This window comes from Symsagittifera roscoffensis, chromosome 7 (assembly GCF_963678635.1).
Source record: "Symsagittifera roscoffensis chromosome 7, txSymRosc1.1, whole genome shotgun sequence".
NCBI lineage: Eukaryota > Metazoa > Xenacoelomorpha > Acoela > Convolutidae > Symsagittifera > Symsagittifera roscoffensis.
Genome location: NC_087068.1, coordinates 9431679 through 9447906, shown reverse-complemented (window position 1 = coordinate 9447906; position 16228 = coordinate 9431679). Strand labels below are relative to the sequence as shown.

The 16228-nt window shown below is 33.3% G+C and overlaps 2 protein-coding genes across 2 annotated transcripts in view; one reads left to right on the top strand and one right to left on the bottom strand.

Moving 5' to 3' along the window:
• LOC134851283 (calbindin-32-like) overlaps positions 1-5960 on the bottom strand; it is a 32212-nt gene extending 26252 nt beyond the window's left edge. Inside the window, exons 1-2 of the mRNA XM_063867294.1 lie at positions 5722-5960; positions 1601-1839 (exon numbers count right to left, since the gene is read on the bottom strand). Of these exons, the coding sequence (XP_063723364.1) occupies positions 1601-1810 (210 nt within the window). The 5' untranslated portion in view covers positions 1811-1839; positions 5722-5960. The remainder of the gene's footprint in view (positions 1-1600; positions 1840-5721) is intronic.
• The window catches only part of LOC134851794 (serine protease 41-like), a 328908-nt gene that overhangs the window by 47448 nt on the left and 265232 nt on the right, over positions 1-16228 (top strand). The window lies entirely within an intron of this gene.

Genomic DNA, 16228 nt, shown 5'->3' with positions numbered 1-16228 from the left:
ATTAATAAATAAAAACAGCCGCCAGTTGGAGAAATTGCTAAAAAAAGTTGCTCAATAAGTTTCTCAATTTTGCTATTTTGGTTTATTCAATGTATGAATCCAAAGAGCAAAGCACTGTTAGCACTGATTGGTTTGGTTGACACAATTGTGACTTTTTTAGCTGATTTCTAACGAACAGGAATGAAGGTGGTCATTTTTCCTGTGCTGTTTTTTTTTGTGGTCTGCCATTTTTTGTGTTTGTTTCTGATCTGCGCCCTTTTTGCTAAATAAAATTAAATTCCTAACCAAAAATTCTGTAATTTAGTCAATCAATTTGGCTTAATTATATGTCGAAAGAAAATTGCGAATAATACATTTTGAGACGGTGCTAAAATTTGATTGGCTAATTCTTATCAATCTGGTTGAAACAAATAGTTTTAATTCAAGATGTTGAAAAGTTGATTTTTGGTTGGAATAAGTAAAAAGACCCTTTTTTTCTCCAGGCAAATTTCGATTTTTTAATCAGCCATTTTTGACAAATTTTTATAATATCAGCCAAAAAATATTGTTGCCTTGAGCTCAAATTCGAAAAAATATACATTTCACCTGTGATATTTTTTCGTAAAGTTATGGGGTTTAAAGACTGCCAATTTGTCATTTGGTACAATAAACGCTATCAGTGCGTAATCAGCAATTTAATCACCCTTGGAAATTGTTCCAAATTGTTTGAAGCAGGCTATTCGTCATAATTGATAGGTTACTAGAAATGAAATTTATCACTTTGTATTTTGTACGGTGTGTGGTGGGACAAACTTTTTTAAACACTTTTTTTCACTTTTTTGAAAAATTCATCAATTATTTTTAGGCGAAACTTTTAGGCTACTTCAAAGTCCTGAAAAGAAAGTTGGACATTCAAGGTTTCGCCCTGATACAAGGTGTATTGTTAATTTTTAATTTTTTGCAATATCCTTTTCGGTCAACAAATTTGAAACAAAATAATTTATCTTAGGTTGCTCATTTTGACGTCGGGTTTCATTTTTCACTCATTTCAGCACTTAGAAACCCTGTAAAAAAGTCTAAAAACTTTTTTTAAAAGCACTATTTATGGCCAGTTTAGGGTGATCCTCTCATGATGGAGGGACCGAACGATGGAAAAGTTTCAACTAATCAAAATCTGTAGAAGATCGGATTGGCTGAATAGTTTTGGCATTGAATCGATACCAAAATTTGCAGAAAATGAAATAAAGCATGCACAGTCTTTGCTGATGCAACATTTTTGGTGTTTTTTTTTTAAATTTTCTTAAATCAGTATCTGTCGAAAATTAGATTTTTCCTAGTGTCTTTGATCTGGCAATGTTTGAAAATTCGTTTATCTGCAATCTGCTAATTTTGTCATGGTCAGTATTATTTTTTATGGCCTGGATTTATTTGCTTATTTTGAGGTTTTCGCGGTTCTTTAGGTTTTTTTCCATACTCAAATCTGATTGGTTGAAATTGACCGAACAAAATTCCAACATTCGGTCCATCCATCATGCGGGACGCCACCATCAATTTAGATCCTCAAGGTCACCGATGTAACCAACAATTTGGCATTAACTATATAACTAATCTAGTCACTGACCTTGAGGAAATCGGAGATGAAGTCTCTGAACTCATTTGACCCGTCTTCCTTGTCTTCTGTTTCTATGAAGCCACTCTTGTCTGAGTCATAGTGTCTCCAGATCTTCATGAAGTCCACAATGGAAAGAGTCTGAACCCCACCGAACTTACTCAGAAACGGGTATGAGTCGCTGTTGCTGCTGTTAGTGTTGTTGGTACTTTCTGATGCCATTGTTCCTTTTGTGGGTGGTATGAATTAATCTAAACACCGGAATGTTTTTAAAAGGTGTTATTGGAAAAAAATGAGGTCGAAAATAAACAAAACTGCTGTTATTTCAGCCGCTGCTGCTTCTCAAAAGTTTTAGTTGACATTTTTTTTAGCGTACAGAGTGTTTTCGAAATGTGTTTGTTATAAATCATCTTTCATTTCACAAGTGTTCTTACTGCAAAAAAAACACTTCAAAAACCCAAAATCTTGTGAAATGAGAGATGATTTATAGAAAACTACGTTTTGAAAACACCCTGTAGTCCGAAAATTTAGTGTATTCTGAAATAAGATATCATCTTTAACACCATAGCATCTGCTTTTTTTGACCAAGTTGATGTTCCGAGCTATCCCATGTTAAAACATTATTATGAAAAAGATTTTGTAAAAACGCTAAAAACAACCCTTTTTCGAGTTGCTCAGAAAAAAATGTGGGTATCGTGGAAACATTTACAGTGACGTTTTCTTGATTTGACCAATAGGGGAGTGGAGAAAAAGGAGGTTTATGTTTACGGCGCTGAAACCAGAATATAGGCCAGAAATTGTGGAAATCAGTTTTATAAATTAGGTGATAATTAATTGTAAATTCCTTGTTTTATAATAATTTTATTTTTATTTTCACATCAAAACTTATAATTCCTTGTTTTTATTGACAAGTAGAGTTAACTATACTCTAACTCATGGGCGGATTTAGGGAGGGGGTGGGTGGGGCGATCGCTTTTTTTCTGAGTCAAAATTTTCCAAGAAGTGCCTAAAAACGAGAGCTCCAAAAAGTGCCTAAAAACGAGAGCTTTGGGAGAGCTCAGAATTGCATTTTGGTCGATCTAAAAAAAAGGTCGACAAAATTTTCGAAATTTTTTTGAAAAACCGCCCCCCCCCCCCCCCCCTCGAGAAAATCATAGATCAGCCCCTGCTCTAAATAGTCAACTCTAGTAAGTAGAGTTAATTATTATTGATCCAAGTTAGTATAAATTGGTGGTGAATGCGACTTTAAAAAAAACTTTGGGGTTGGTCAGACAAAAATGGATGTCGTAAAGTTTTATACTAAAGGGGACATTCTTGGCGGCGAGGGCGAAAGAACCTTGAGAGCGGAGGGGAGTCCCCTTGCCCAGTTTTTCCTCCTAAATTCCTCCCATGTTGGTGTATATTGAATTTTTAGGCAAGCAATTGACACATACATTGAAGTGTAAGTTATCATCAAGAGACAGTATTCGATGAAAAGATAATTATACGCAACGTGGGATTCAAAAAAAGCAAAACAAATATAGCAACTTAATTTAACGGTTCACTGACCTAATTTGACAAGTTTTGGTTGATTTTACTAAATCTGAGTACCGAAGAGTCCATGATAAAACAGGCAACCTCCATTAGAATTGTTCATCGCGTGTTGGTCTCACAGTGAAAAACATCGATGCACAATTAATCTGAGAACCCTTATTTTTGATGCAGTTTTTGATCATGCTTTTTAATGGTCAGAAAAGCCAGAATTTTTGAGGGCAAATCTGCCGTTACAGATGCAAATTTTTTTAGTAGAAAAACTCAAATATGTAAAGTTTTAAAGTGACGAATTGCAGGGGATAATCCTTCGAAAATTAGTATAGATTGACCCCGAACGTTACTTCGGAAAAAATCTTTGGGTTGGTTGGCCGAAATACATATTGATAGTTTGTTAATGCAGTACTGAATTATCGGAAGCTTCAAGCACTTTCATGATCCCAATTTGATCAAAGTAGACTAAAATTCAAACCCTTATAATTTCATTAAAAAAGCATCACAAGGAAAATTTCTTTTTAAATTTGGCCTCAAGCCATTAAAATCTTCGAGACGTTATAAAACAATTGCTGTCAAAAATGCATGAATAAACGTCGAAATCTGTCTGAACAAAAAACCTCACCAAGCATAAAAATTACGTCTCCTGCTTTGAAAGGCAGAACAGTAACAATGCGAAGCAATACAAGCAAGGAAAAATTTCAACGGGATTTTTATCCACTACTTCAGATTACTTAGCTTCATGGTTCTCTTGTTAATGGCACTTAAAATCTGTCTTAAAACCTACGTTAGCTAGACAACTTAAATGCTTTGGTGAAACTTTCGACATGCGATGATTTTCAAAATTATTTGTATCAACATTAACTGCATTTCTTAAGATGGCCATATAAGTTTATAAAACTTTGATGGAGAATAACACGCCAAAAAAGCATTTTTTTAAAAAAAATCTTAGTCTTCAACAAAAACCACATCTGCAATTTTCATTCAAAAAACTGCACAGTTAGAGCTTTTTGAGAGTCTAGGCAGATTTCAAAAACCAAAATGGCAAAATTAAAAAAGCCACATCAAAATTTCCCTGTGCATACCTCTATAATAAAGGTAACTAGAGCAGCATTGACCATATGCTGATTCAAAAAACTGCATCCCGCTAACTTATTTTAAATTTATCGAGTTTTGAAATTGTTATGATCAATTGTGATTCCCAGAGCATTAAAAAGACATTAAATCTCTTATAATCTCTTATATATTTCTTATATTTCTATTATAATATATTATAATAGATTATATTTCTTTTTTCTGTCAAAAATCTTTAAAAGTGAGGTTTCTTGTCACTCTTTGGCTCATCTGAACACAAAATCTTACCACGAGATAAAAGTTTCATAGAAATCTCTTCATTTTAGTTGAAAAAATCCCGCGGTAGTTGATAAATAAATCATCTTTATAAACCATGAAACTAAAACAATGTGTTGATATTTTGGTGGTAAAAAAAAACTTAAAATGTACATCATGAAACAACTATAATCAAGAAGAATGAAAAAACAAACACGTTTTAAATTTAAATTAATTTGAAAACTGGTAAAAACACTTTTCTCATGTGTTACCTCAACTACGTCTACGAAAAGCAAAAAAATAAGAATTTCATATGCAAGGTAACAAATGGGCAAACAAAAGGGATTATAAACAATTATAATGTATTAAAATGAATTTTTTCTGCAAAACTAATGAATTGAAAATTCGGATAAAAAATAATCAATTATGATTGATTCTAATGTATTATAATTGAATATATTTGATTTTAAAAAGAGAGATTATAATCGATTATTTTTTAATTAAATCAATTTCTTCTTAATTTTTGTAAGACTGTTACCAAAATCATACTATAATTGATTATTAACGCTTGAAACTGGATGCGGGTACGCCGGTCGAAAAATCTCAAAGCATTTTTATTCAATTTTCACACTACACCAAATCTGATTTTGAATATTCCTTGGTCCCATTTTTTAAATTATTAATTTTTAGAGAACTAAAAAACGTTTAAGTTTTTTTGTTTTTGAATCTTCATTTGGCAAAACTTCATTTGCGCAAAACTTCATATATTACATATTGAGATAGTTAGAGACTATGATGCAAAACAATTTTTTTGTGTTTATAAGCGATAAACAATGTTGATACCGCAATGCTTAGAACTGCAGAAACGTTACGTAGGTTAAGCAGACAGTTCTGAACCCGAATAAAAATTCCACAGTCCTGGATAATTGATGTGTACGGGCTGTATCACCATTTGACCAGCGTAAACACAAGATCACTCTGGGCTGCCATATTTGTGGCAAAACTGAGAAAATCAATTCTTGGTGACAAAATAAGAGCGTAAAATCACTTTGCAACAATTAAAATTCAGACAATCTGAAAATTAAAAAAAAAACAATCTAAAAATTTCAGCAGCAAAAATCACAGCAAATAAGCTTAAAGCAATGACTAGACCATGGGAAATTTTTTAGCAGAATTTTTTTCCTCAAATTAAGGCAATAAGCAATTAAAACTAAATCTGAAAAAAACTGCTAGCTTCCTAAAGAACTGATGTATAAAGGCTTTGATTAATCTAAGTTTACCTGTTGTTTTTGGTAACCCGGAGTTTTCTCTGATTCTTTGGTTGTTTTGGTGATTCAAGTAGGATAAAGAGAGCAGAAGAATTGATGATGATATTTGGACCAGGAAGGCTAACTGTTTTTTTCTGTCGCAGATGAAGATGTTAGAGCGAGGCGGACTAAATTGAATTGAAGGTGGCTCTCTGGAATGCAGTTAGATTATTGGCTGTGGTTTGATATGCGGCAGAACAGAGTGATGAAAAAAACCGCTGAGGTAGATTGTATTATGCAAATAAATCCGCCAATAAAGATACGACAAATCGTTCTCCAATCATTACTTTGATTCGAAAAAGTGAAAAAATTATATTGAGCCGAACAATTTTTTGACCTTTTTGCTGATGCGAAAAATTTACTGAGAAAGTCAGAAATATATTCAAGATAAATGTATTCAAAGTATTCAAGATATTTCTAAAGACTAATAAAGCTCGTATTTTTTTTGATTCACTGTAGGGTCTTCTTAATTTATGAGAAAAAAACTGAAAAAATGCATATAAAAATTTTATATATACACATATTTTTTAAGCTTGAGTGCGAATCCACGATTTGATTCAAAGTGCAATCTGTTTGCGCCCTTTCAAACAGTAATACTCTGTTGATTTCTCGATTAGATCTTACATACACTTTTGGGCTAATTTTCAATACTTTTCGCTGGCATTTGCTTCTATAGCCTTCGTCTAATTACAACAATCTGCTGAATGCATAAGTGTTCAAAGAAGTCGCTGGAGCTTCAAGGGGCAATCTCCGTTTTAATCTCTCAACACCTCCAAAATACCCCCCAGTTCCGCAAATGTACCATCGATGGTTATTTTAGGGCTTTTTACCTGACCACAAATGGAACTGGTCGCTATTGCTGTTACATAAAGAAAGGCGACGTCTCATAATACCATAGACGGCGACGATCATCAAATGGAAGCGGTTCCAATCTCAAAATAATCATCAAGGGGCGGGGGTTGTCGAGACCAAGAGACAAAAAATGAAAAAATTGACGTGAGCCAATTATCATTGAGTGTTATACGCAAAACTAAAAAACCGTATAAACTCTGCCAGAGTTTGGGTCAATTTATAGCCTTTGAGTGGTTGGAATAGTTCTGACATTCGGGTTTTTTGTCATAAGAATAAATCTCGAAAAATAATCATTGCAAGTAAATGTAATTGGGCTTAAAATGTTGCGAGGCGTATGAAACGCTCCAGCAAACCCTTCGCCTGCTAAGGCATTGCTTTCGATTGTCACTCATAGCTAAATAGTTTCGTTTTCATGCCATCAAAAAATTACGAATAAAATCAGTTTATAAGAGTGAACGACTTTCCGACTTTATTGTTCCGACTTTTGTAACAAAAGTAACAGAATATTTGTGCTCGCGGTGTTTTTTTTTTTAACAAGCCATTTTTTACGGTTTTTTAAAATATATATCACAAGGTATTGTTGTCCTGAGCTTAAACTTGAAAAGATTTTTTTCCTGTGATCATTTTTCTTAAAGTTATGAGAATTAAATATTGCCGTTTTGTCCAATTTGTGACATTTAACGCGCGATATATTTCAAACATTCAGGGCTGTGCCCTGATACGAGCAATCTTGTTGGTTTTAAAAAGGCAACAATTTTATTTGAGAGAAAAATTCGATGCCTTGTAATGAAATCTGCAATTATTTGCAAGGTTTTTGAAAGGTTTGTACAAGATCTTACAAGACAGCCCATTTTCTTTTATGCAGTAATTAAATTATTGACATAACTGAAATGTTAGCAAAAGGAATGTGGTAAAGGAAAAAATTTTTGACCTTTGCGGAAAACCAAAAAATGATAATTCTATACATGATTGATTTTCAGTATAAATTTTTTTGAAGCAATATACGCTCTTCAGAGAAATCGAGTATCAGGCTGGTGTTTTTAAAACGAATATCAGGCTGGTTTTTCAAATGAAAAATGCTAGCGCTTCAAAAAAAAATTCTTCAGAAAAAGACGCTTCATCAAAACATTTCTTTATGAAAAAGCTAGTCAATCAAGAAACAGCAGAAAAAAACTATTCAAACAAAACATTTATGCAGAAAAATGATATTTCAACAAAAAGTTGTCTTTGGGAAACTGCTGGGGCAACAATCAATTCAAGACAAAATTGTGGCCCGCAGTAAATATTTAAAGAAAAACGCTCGTCCAATATAAATTTCTTTGGAAAAATGCTAGTTTATCAAAAAATGTTGAAGAAAAATGCAATTCGTGTACAAAAAAAATCCTACAAACTATGCTAGACAGACAAAATTTTCTATGGTAAAACGCCGCTAGTCATACAATTTCAGCAAGTATTTTTTACAGTTTGAATAAATCAAGACTGCTCGTATCAGATCGAAGCTCTGAAAGTTGTGACTGCGCAATAAGTCTATGCTGTATTTATTGTTTAAAAAAATTGTTTGGCTTTTCAAATTTTGTAAAGATGCACCATATTGTCACAGTTACAGTGAATAGCTTGCGTCGTTTCAAGTTGACTCCATTTGGTGCAAGGAAATAAATTGAGAGTGAAATATTTCATATTGGCCGAGACCTAAAGTTCCTTTTTTCTACGAAAGTTGAAACAAGAACTATTCTTCTTGGTTTTTTGATTTTTCTTGCGTTCTTTATTAAAACTCTGGTTTCTCATATTAAATTCGTATCAATCATTTTTATATCTGTTGAATGTGAAGGTTTATTTTTTTTGAAAAAACGAGCGAAAAAAATAACAAGGAAAAATATCGAGCGTCACAAAAAAAAATTTTTTGTGCGAGTATGACTTGATCCGTTTGTACGTAATTTTTCCAATTTTTCTATATGTCCATTAAGTAAAGTTTTTGTCCCGACTTTCGATACGAAAGTAATGGAATATTTGTGCTCGGGGTGGGTTTTTTTTTCTTCAGACAAATTTCGACTTTTTAACTAGCCATTTTTGACGGAATTTTTTTATATCATTCTAAAGGTATTGTTGTCTTGAGCTCTAATTTGAAAAAATATTTTACCTGTGATCATTTTTCGTAAAGTTATGAGGGTTTAAAGATTGCCCTTTTGGCGAATTTAAGACAATTAACGCGCGATATATTTCGCGCTATGAACGCGTAAGCGGAAAGTTAATCCGTCTTAAAATCGTTCCAAATTGGTTAAAAGAAGCTTATTTGCCATAATTGATTGGTTACAAGGAGCTAAATCTATCTTTTTGTACTTTAAATGGCGTGTGGGGGGATGATTTTCATAAAAAATTTCAAATTTAAAACAAAAATTAAAAAAATTTTATTACATTTAATTTTTCAATGTTTTTACAATTTTTCATTTTTTTCCATAAAACCTTAAAAGGCAGTCGGAACATTCAGGGCTTCGCCCTGATACGAGCAATCTTGTTAAATTTTGGGATTTCTATTTGTGCTATGAAATCAAAGTTAATCAATTAGTGAGTATTAAATTAATTTGCTATGAAATCAAAACTAATCAATTAATGACTACAATTTTAATTTTAACCGTAAATTTTTTACAATGAAAACCAAATTTTAAGGCCTTTTGTTTGCAAATTTTTAACTAACCCATGTTTTTGATCAACGAAAGTATGAAGTGGCCTAAATTTGTTCATTTTTTGTTTTTTTATGTGTTTTTTTGGGATCGAAGTTTGTCTTGACTAAAAACTGGATGCAAAAAATAGAAAGTAGAAAACGCATGAAGAAAACGGGCAGTTGTTACAAAACCAGTTAGAAATTAGAAGAGGCACGTTAGACGCCCGCCGCCCTTCAGCTATTCGAACCCCTTTGGTAGTGTTCAGGGACTCAATTTTTGACATACCACTTTTACAGTTGTCTGGAAGCGCCTTCGGAGCACAAAGGTTATTATAATTTTAGGGATTCAACACATGCCAAAAAATGATGATGTTTAGTCAAAACCCTCAAAAAACTGCAAAAACATGTATTTTTCAAATGCATGCCTGGGGTGCAGAAAATTGTTTTTTTTTTCAATTAGGATTTTTTTGACATTTTAGGAGTGCTCGCGTGTCTAAATAATTTTTTTAAAATCGAGCGCCACCCCCTAAAGACTTACAATGACAACGCCAGTGCTCTGAAAAGTAATGTATGCACATGTGGAAAATTTTCCGACACTAAATTGAAGATATTTCTTTTAGTTCATGCGCTTCATGCATCTATATAACATTTTCTAAAACTGTCACAAGTCAATCATTCTTAAATCAACCTTGAGCCGGCTACTAATCAATTTTCCTGAAGTAATTTGATATAGATAAAGATAAGTATACTTCTAGGTTTCTGGGGCAAAAAATCTTTATCTTCGACGATCGATCGCTTATTGAAAATTCTCAACCGCTAATCGCTCAGCTTACAATTTGAATAATTAATTTTGGTTAATAAGCGTGTCAGACCGTCAATTTGCTTATAAGAATTGATCGAAACTACAAATTGGAACTTTTTAAAACCAATTGAAAATTTTTTATTGTTTCTTAGAAACGTTTTTTTTTTGTGTAAATTTTTTTCAATGAATTTTTTCGCTTGAAAAACTAATGCAATGCTACATGTTCAGCAGTTTTGATACTTAAAGGTAGGGGTGGCATTCAATCAAGCCTCATATTCCTTAATCTGTTACTTTACTGTCTTATCAGGTGAAATCAATGACGTGACAGTAATCTTAATCTCAGCAAACATTATGCACAGTCTAGTCTGTCTGAGATGACCAAAAGGCCACGGAATAAAAAAAAAATTATATCAGTCAAAAAACGTGAAGGAATGGATCACGTTACCTGTTTTGCATGTAAAAAACGAAAAGAAAAAAGAAAACACTTAACAAGCGGCATTTTTGTTACTTACAACGACTTTTTACAACGAGTTTTTTCAAAAACATTTAATTTTATCTCGTTCCGTGTCAACAAAATTTTTTATTGGATGAGTATCAGCTTGTTGCCATATTTTCACTAATTGTTAGACTGAGTTAGTCAGTGTTAGACCGCCTTGCTCATTTTTTGAATCATCGGTTGGGCCTATATTTAGAATTACAAGGATAGTTAATATGGACAAGGCTCGGGGGCAAAATGATTTGATAATTCAGCTAATACGGGCTGGCCGGGGCGGTGAATTCAAAATGAATATTCCATAATCAGTTCATTTGGATTTTTAATAGGGTAGATGGGTTTGTTGGAGAGCTATATGGAATAACAAAACAGGTAATTGAATTGACCTGATCCGAACTAAATTGATAAAACTGAAAAAACTAGTTCTAAATATAATGGCATTTAGAACAAAGTTAGAAGGCTTACAATCACACCCAGCCTGCAAATTTTACCCTTTAATATTTTGTTCGTAATGTCCGGCTGTTATGAAACTTGGCCTGCGGACTAATTGAGCTACTCCCAAAATCATTAGTCTTCATAACCTAACCTTAAAAACCATTTTTTAAGCTATAAAACTGAAAATGTCAACAATCAAATTAGTCACGAAACCTAAACTCAATCGAAAAGTCAGTTCAGCAAACATTTTAAAAAATAGAAACAATTATCTTTGAAAAAAAAACACGGATCAAAATTCGGGCGGTTGAATTCATAGAACCAAAACTTCTGTCCATTATAAATCAGATAAGACTTTATTGATCGTGTTTTATCTATTTAGTGTCCGCTTAAAGGCTGTAAAAAGTGTAATCTTCTACTGCAGTTTAAAATCCTTGTCGTCGGCGTAGAAACGCGATTACAGTTTAAAGAACCAATTATAGAAACCAAATGACCATATTTAAGTATTTGTAAAAAAGTTCTGATCATTCTCTCTATGGGGAAAAATCGATTCGCGATAGGAAAAAACGTTGACCCCAAGGTGGGGGTGAGTTTTTCGCCGTGTCATTTCGGGTGCTTCAAAAATAGCTCCCGAAGATGATCAAAACCATTTTAGAGGTGTTTCAAAGATTTTCGCTTTTTCCAAACCAAATTAAGACGAGTGAGTGGATGAAAAACAAAGTGGATGACGGCCTGATTAGATATTATTGTTTTTTTTTCGTATATTTCAGCTGTAGACTGTTAATTGAAACGCGAGGCAAATGGTAATTTAATTTACTGCTTTGAAATTAAAAAGTTTTTTTTTGTCCACCGACTATACTGATGAATTGAACTACCGTAAGTTACAGTGAACTAGGCAAAAGTAAACACAAAACACTGAGCAAAAAAAATTTTGTTAAGAGATATTTTTGATACTATGAGCAACGTCAGAATGGTAAAGTGTCACACACACATAGGGTTGAAAATGACAAAAACTTCAAGATATTTTAAGATATTTTTAATTTTTAATAGGGTAGATGGGTTTGCTGGACAGTTACATGGAATAACAAATTGAATTGACCTCTGATCTGAATATAGAAAATAAATCCTAAAACATCTTCAATATAGAAACATAACGCTAAAGCTATGGGGAGTGATCAATTTTAAAAAGATGTCTCTCTTTTTGCTTCTGGGAACCCAAATTACATGTTGTCATATAAAGAAAGTTTGTCATTACGAGGCCAAATTCTGCACTGTAGAGGCGCGCAGTTTTGTGTCTGTATGTTCCTGGAAACTTTCAAACATGTTCCAAAATGTAAGTGGATTCCACTTACAAAACTTCCGTGGATTCCTCGTACAAATACCTGTAACGTAAATTTTGTCGGAAAATTTGTTGTGCCTCGGATTCCAAAACAAGCGAATATTGCTAGTTTTTCTGGATTCCGCAACCGTAAGTGGATTCCACAAAATGTAAGAGGAACCCGCAAATGTAAGTGGAATCCGCAAAATTTGTTTTTTTTTACTGAACTTTCATATGAACAATTAAAAACTAGAGCTTGAATTTTCATCTAGCAATGCGGATTTTAAAGGCAAGGACTTAACCATTGCCAGCGGAATCCACGAAAAAATCTTGAAAAATTTGTTAACTAAACGTAACTTGTTAAGTGGATGTAACCTCTTAGTAATTTGGAAAAGCAACACCGAATAATTTCATTATTTTTGGAGTCATTGGGTTCAGAGTGTAAGGAAATACAACAGACAGCATATGGCGAAAAAAGGCCAGTATTTGGGATTGCGTCAGTACCATATACTGATTTTGGAAACACAACATCGAATAAATTCAATATTTGGAGTCATTGGGTTGAGAGTGTATGGAAATGCAACACACAGCATATCGCCAAATTAGATCAATTTTTTGGGTTGCATAAATCTCAAATTCTGGTCAGCATTTGGGATTCCATCAATCCCAAAAACTGATGATCTTGTAGATTCCGATTCTGAGTGCGAAGTTAAGATCCAAGTTGACAGGAATTGAGATCGAAGTTCGGTGGACAGGAACTGAGACCAAACGTTTGATATTTGTTAAAATACCAAACTATACAAATGTTTTTTTTTGGATTCTACAAACGTTTCTAGATTGCCCGAATACGGTTGATATTTGTTAAAATTTGTTAACTAAACGTAACTTGTTAAGTGGATGTAACCTCTTAGTATTTTGGAAAAACAACACCGAATAATTTCAATATTTGGAGTCATTGGGTTCATAGTGTAAGTAAATACAACAGACAGCATATCGCCAAATTAGGTCAGCATTTGGAATTTCGTCAATCCCAAATACTGATTTTGGAAGCAAAACGCTGAATAAATTCAATATTTGTAGTCATTGGGTTGAGAGTGTACGGAAACACAACACACAGCATATCGCCAAATTAGATCAATTTTTGGGGTTGCATAAATCTCAAATTCTGGTCAGCATTTGGGATTCCATCAATCCCAAATACTGATGATCTTGTAGATTCCGATTTTGAGTGCGAAGCTAAGATCCAAGTTGACAGGAATTGAGATCGAAGTTCGGTGGACAGGAACTGAGACCAAAAGTTTGGTATTTCAACAGGTAGTTGATCAATGTAGTAATTGAGACTGATTTTTCTGGTGACCATCTAGTAAATAAAAGATGTAACTTTAAACGCTATACTACACTTACACATATATGTAAACGGAATCCGCCCACAAAATAAGGATTCTACTTACAATTTGCGTATTCCACTTACAATTTGCGGATTCCGCTTGCAGTTGCGGAATCCGCAACAGCTCCATATAACTATACAAATGTTTTATTATTTTTTTTGGATTCTACAAACGTTTCTAGATTGCCCGAATACGGTTGCAATTCCACAAAATTGCCTCTTTTTGAAGCGATTTTGAGCGGTACAGTGTTTTAGATATTTGTTTGTGGAAACCAAAACAGCAAAAAAGAGAAAAAAAGTAGCCAAATTGCCGATTCCGCGATAAATCTGATTTTGGCCTGTTGCAGAATCCGCTTAGAACGCACAGAATGCACAGTTTGTCCTCGTAATAGTGTTCATGGATAGTCTGATGTGTTGGCGCCAATGGATACTCAATTTGAAGGGGAGCGAATTTTCCTCTGCAGAATTTTCCCCTGCTGCGCAAAAGTTTTGGTCACAAATTTTGGTATTTGTAGTTTTCTGGGAGTGCCCAAAACATTCTAGATCCGCCCCTGAACCCATTGATTCATTTTTTCAGCAATTGATGTGGAAAACGAGATAAGGTTAAAGATAATATTCGTTTATCTATTTTCAAACAATTAATTTTCTATCTTTTTCTGTATGCTAAGGAATACATTTTTACAACAAGACTGCTCGTATATTAGGTCAAATCCATGAATGTTCCGACGGCCCCTAAATTCCTATCGAATAGATTTTTGGGAAAAGAAATAATTGAAAAACTATTAATTCATAGAGTAATGCGAAATTAATACGACCAATTATCTAGCCTCAAATCAAATTGGAACAATTTTATTGTGCGGAATAATTCGCCACATATGAATAATTCTCGTTACTCTTTCAAGATTATGGAAAAAATCTTCAAAGTGCGCATAAACTAGACCATGGCCAAATCGGCTATTTTCGAACTCCCAAAACTTTGCAAAAACTAATCGGAGATTAAACATGTTTTTAAAATTGACTTTAGGGAGTCAATTTCATCAATGGGCATAAAAAATTTTTGTTAAAAAACTATTAATTTGATCGCCAAAAAGTGACTGAATAAAAAAACCACGCCAAGCATAAATATTCCGTTTTCTTCGAAAGTCGGAACAAATTACGTGACGGTAGTTAGTGCAAAGTACCGGTGATCTACTGATTAATAGTTGGATTTCCGTTTCATTTGTAGGCGTAAAGTTATGAACTGCTCTGGAAACTCAAAGCAGTTTAGCTCTAAATCATTCAATTTTGACAATCATAATTAAAATGGTTTTTTGCAATCCCGCAATCATTGAAATCGGCACAAGAAAATCGAAGAAAAGTAGCAAACTGATAAAATTTATCAGTTTTATAGTATGCATTCATACGTGCTATAAATTGCTTAGAAAAGTTTGCTTTCAAAACTAAAGTTATGAAAACGTAGATAGAAGAATAAACTTGAGATAGTTGTCAGATGAAAGATACGGAAGCAATCCTTGTTGAGATCCTTTGAAGACAAATCTATCTATAGCACTTTGAAATTCAAATCTAAACTACTTGGTACAAAAAGATCTTCATTGTTCCGACTTTCATAACGAAAGTAATGGAATATTTGTGCTCTGGGTGTTTTTTTTTCAGATGAATTTCGACTTTTTAACTAGCCAATTTTGACAAAAATTTTTTATGTCATTCAACAACTATTGTTGTCTTGAGCTTAAATTTGAAAAAGTATTCAGCTGTGATCAATTTCTATAAGTTATTGTTCCGACTTTCATAACGAAAGTAACGGAATAATTGTGCTCGAGGTGGTTTTTTTTTTTCTTTAGACAAAATTCGACTTTCAAACTAGCCATTTTTGACGGAAATTTCTATATCATCCGAAAGCTATTGTTGTCTTGAGCTTAAATATGAAAAAATATTTCACTTGTGATCATTTTTTGTAAAGTTATGGGTGCTTAAAGATTGCCATTTTGGCCAGTTTGGGACAATTAACGCGCGATACATTAATTCGTATCTTTTCTAGCGTAATAGTAATAGATGCAACTTATAGGCTAGCTAAGAAGCCATCCACTCATAATTTTTTCTACATTAAATGAGTTGCCAGAATCAGATTCTTGTTAAGCGGCGCATTGGGTATTTGTTAATTTTTATGATTTATTTTTGGTCGCCATCTGAATTGCTTTTTGTGTGAAAATCTTCTCGTTGTCGATAAAATGGAATTTGATTAGAAGAATAGTTCTTTGATTAGAGTTTTTCACTAGGGACAAGATATACAACTCATATGCAGTCTTCTGAATTATAAATTTTGGGCTGCTGCAAAAAATGGCCACTTGATTGTTTTTGTCAAATTAATAGAAATCTGATGAAACATGAGGACAGACCCTCAGTGTTTGTATTTTACTGCGTATAAAATCATAATGAAAGTATTTTAATCGCATTCTAAGTCATGTACTAAGCCATATGTACACTGCTTTCTTTACTGTACCGTATTGACAAGAAATGGATTGCAATCGATTTTATTT